Source organism: Hipposideros armiger, unplaced genomic scaffold (genome assembly GCF_001890085.2).
Source record: "Hipposideros armiger isolate ML-2016 unplaced genomic scaffold, ASM189008v1 scaffold_11, whole genome shotgun sequence".
NCBI classification, from domain to species: Eukaryota; Metazoa; Chordata; class Mammalia; order Chiroptera; family Hipposideridae; genus Hipposideros; species Hipposideros armiger.
This window is the reverse complement of record NW_017731361.1, coordinates 3349890-3353888: the sequence shown is the minus strand read 5'-3', so window position 1 is coordinate 3353888 and position 3999 is coordinate 3349890. Positions and strand designations below refer to the sequence as shown.

Sequence of the window (3999 nt, the reverse complement as noted above, 5' to 3'; positions counted from 1 at the left end):
ACTGGAAGGATGACTGAGCAACCAGCTAACATAAACCAGGTCCTGGGCGATGCGACCCACGAAGGTGCCGTGTTTGGCCTCCTCGGGGACCGAGTAGTGGACTTGGCCGCTCCCAGCTTCCCAGAATGTGAGAAGCAGGAATGAAAGCAGTAGTCGCTGGGCTCCTAGATGATCCCTCCAGGAAAACACCATTGCAAGCCTGCAGTGCTTTTTCTCAGTGCTTATTTCAAAATCAGGAGATATCTTCTGACCATTCAATCCAGTGCCTCTGCATCCTCCATTTTTCAGCATCTGGATGGTGGTTGCAGCTTCTTTACAGTAAGAACAGAAGAGTTTTTTCTTCCTGTGTCTATCAGATGATTTTATGGTACAGAGCGACATCATGTGGCTCCAAACAGTAAGTAATCGATTCTGGAAATTCATGCTCTTAACTGCTACGTCTATTTTATTATTTCAGGCATTCCACATACTTGAATGTTGTTGGAGATTAGAATTACATTTTGTACTACTGATTGAATGTGATCCTTAGTTTCACCACAGGGGCAGTTTTTACTTACTTCAATGGAAATCCTTTTCTCATACAGGTTTTTAAGTATTTACAGAGACCCAACTGTAGTTAATATACACTTGTAAATATACAATTGTAAAGTGGTGGTTAGGACAATTCATGTGTTCCCAAGAATGAGGGAAGGTTGTTATTAATGAGGAGACACTCTTCCTCTTTGGATTTCATATTCCAGGTATTGAAGACTTCAGAGAACCCATCTCCTGGGAACCTCTGATTCCAAGAATAAGCCATTGAAAGGGAATTTTGAAAATGTTTGAAAGAGGAAACACAGACCATGAGCATTTAGTTGAAAGTCTTCCTTAGGGAAGTAGGATGTTGTGGTATTTAATTTGTGTGGAAAAGTATTGCAAATAATTTCATTCACTGGAACCCATTCATTTCCTTTTATCAAAATGGATATTCTCATTTTGTCTCTTGTGGTTTATAAATATTTTCCCATTCTCCAGTGTCTAATTGCCTAAGCTTCTATTTTCTCCTATGTTGCCCATACATTTTAGTCAAAGAGGACAATTTGCTGCATCCAACAAAAAATTTCACTAAACAAACATACTCATTTTGTCCCCTGCCTAAAAAATATCCATCATTTCCAAATGCTTCACAAAGCAGTTTTCCCCAATTCATAACCATTTAAACTTCCTTGACCAATGATGACTTTCATGATTAAACCAATTAGGCAGGTATCTTTACTTTCTTTTATATACTATAGCATCCAGATGAATCACTTAGACCATTTATAATATTAATTTCTCTTTTTTAAGCATTTTGGTATGTATGTCTAACTTTAAAGAGAATAGTTGTGTATTAGTAGTTTAATAGCTCAGAACACTTAATTGGTATTTGCTGAATATGTACCTAATAGAATGATTTGGTTCTTGTCAATTGACTAAAAAAATGCATTAAATTAAGATGATCACATAGCTAGTCAGGAAAATATGATATTTCAGCAGCCTCTATAATTTTCCAGAGATACCAAAACATTATCCTTAGACATTGCCCTAATTAGTATATATCTCAATTTCCATCTTGAAAACCTGTATTTTAGCTTAGTTTTCATTCCAGTTCTTGGCAGTCATGATATTTGAAACAGCTGAGATTTAATAGGCAATGAGTAAGTCCTAATAAATAGAGCAGAATATATTTTCTTGACATAAAGAAACTTAATACAGGACATGATGGAAGCCATTTTCAGATTTTCTTTTCCTCTTAAATTCATAAACCTCTTTCCCCAATGGTTGTCTAAGACCGAAAAAAAATCAATGTAGTGAAAATACCTTTAGGGTTCCATTCTATAAAAAACCACAATCACAGATGTTTTTTCTGAATTAAAACATAAATCAGAGTAGTTTCACTGTTTGAGGACCCAAACTGTAGATTTGTACAAAGTGATCATAGGTGTCAAGCACACTGAAGGAATGTGAAAAGGACTCCGTATTCATTGACTTTGTATTGTAAAATAATTAAAAACATAGATAAGGAATGCAAAGAATAAAAAGCATATATATTTGGGAACTATTCAGTATTCATCTGGTATAGCAGCAATACATCTCTAAAGAGAAACACTCAAAAGTGTTTAAAGTTTCTTATTAGCTGAGAATCATCTTAGTCAAGAACTTGAAGAGGAAATTGGAATTTTTAGACTGAAGTCCCTTATCCTGAGAGACAAGAACTTTGCATGACCCTAGTATTTACAATAGGATTTAAAAGGGGCCTAATAAATAGTGAACTGAGATTAGAAATGCTGTGGCTAATACTGGTTAAACAGGAAGAAGCAAAGGATAGTGCCAGAAAAAGGGGAAAAGGGTGATTATCTTGCTTTTTTGTGTGTTAGCCTCCCCCATTCAATATTAACCAGGTTTCAGTAAGGAAGCCTGAACAAGGAAGTAGAAAATTATAGTATATTACTTGTGTGGGAAAGAATTCCACTTACTTGTATAAACTGGAACCCATATACTACCCATGAGCAAGGCTGGTATTCTCATTTTGTCTCTTATGGTTTAGAAATACTTGACTGTTCTCCAGTCTTGCCCAAGCTTTGGTTTCTAGTGGCAAGGAAACTTGAATGGGAGCCCAACTACTTGCTAGGGGAAATTATCAAATACCAAATAGGTGATTGACTGAAACAAAATAATCTTACTTCAATTTTATTTGGGGAAGCTATTTGGATCTTTGTACTTACTACACGACACATTAATAGACAGCTTAGTATTCAGAGGAAGACCACCAGTAATGACAATGACTTATTGAATTTTTTGGACATCAGCATCCTTAATACTGTGTGCAAAAGATGTTAAAGATTAATAAATTTTGATAGAATAGTTTTTAAGTTAGGTATATGTATTACTTTCAACAAGTTATTCAGATGGAAAATAATAATTGTTAAGATTAAAAATATACTTTCAAAAAGAATATTTTCTAAATGATGGTATTAGAGTATTAAAATTTAATTTCCTATTGATTTTTTTTGAATGCCTACTAATAAAAGTAGTGAGAAACTGAAGACGGACAAAGATACAATTCTAAAAGCAATAAAATTATTCTGTTTATTTTTTTTACCCAATTGGGAAATTGCCAGCAATACGCATATTGCCAAATGTGAGCACAAGGACTGAAACAAATCATGTTCAAGTAGAGAGGAAAAACCGACTCTAGATAAATGAATAAGTGAGTAATAGAGGCTCCATAAGAGATAACAGGTTTGATAAGCTAATATTTGAAACTGAAAATACAAGATAATAATAAAAAGAAAGTGGTCAGGATTTAGGGTGAACTCATAAAATGGGCCAGTGACATTTGGACTAAAATCCAGTAGGGACTCTAAATGAAAAGTGGTAAAAGCTACTGAAACATTGTGCAGGGATGAGTACGTCATAGTTGGAGTCAAATATTCTCAACAGTGCATTTATCCAGGAAAATATATTTCGTTCCTATCCAGACCTTAGCGATAAAATAATTCTACTACCCCATCTACTAACAACAACAGAAACTGCAAAAATGGTTGTCACTACTTATTGCTGATTCGGTTCAAAAACATTAGTCAAGATTTTCAAACATTTTAACTATAAAACCAGGATCTGGAAAATTCTAATTACCAAAAACAGAATAATTAACTGTTAAAATGTTCCCAAAAGAGTAGAAATATAGAGGAATAAAAAAAAGAGACATTTGAAAGGATTTCAAAAATTACTCACTTTGGCAGAAAGATCAACATCCACATCCAGCTGCTCTTGTCTATCCCCACTAATCGGACCAGGTGGAAGACTGGGGCTGAAGGCCATAAGATCTGTCTTGGGCGGGCCCTCCCCAGAGCACACCCTCTGCCGCTTCTGCTGCGAATATGACCAGCTCCCCACCGCGCTGGAGCACACCAGCGTGGGCTTCCCCGGCCCGCACACGCCCTGAGTGGGCGGCGCCGAGCACCGCAGCGCCGTGTA

General features: G+C 36.0%; 1 protein-coding gene across 4 annotated transcripts in view; it reads right to left on the bottom strand.

Annotated features, from left to right (window-relative positions):
- Nucleotides 1-3999, bottom strand: part of LOC109393433 (protocadherin alpha-C2) — a 186654-nt gene that overhangs the window by 162774 nt on the left and 19881 nt on the right. Inside the window, exon 2 of one of the 4 annotated variants that reach the window (XM_019662678.1) lies at nucleotides 3078-3933. The exons of 2 other annotated variants lie outside the window; for them this stretch is intronic. In XM_019662678.1, the coding sequence (XP_019518223.1) occupies nucleotides 3742-3933 (192 nt within the window). In that variant the 3' untranslated portion in view covers nucleotides 3078-3741. Of the gene's footprint in view, nucleotides 1-3077; nucleotides 3964-3999 lie in introns of those variants that run through there. One more of the 4 variants, XM_019662688.1, reaches the window with a different exon arrangement.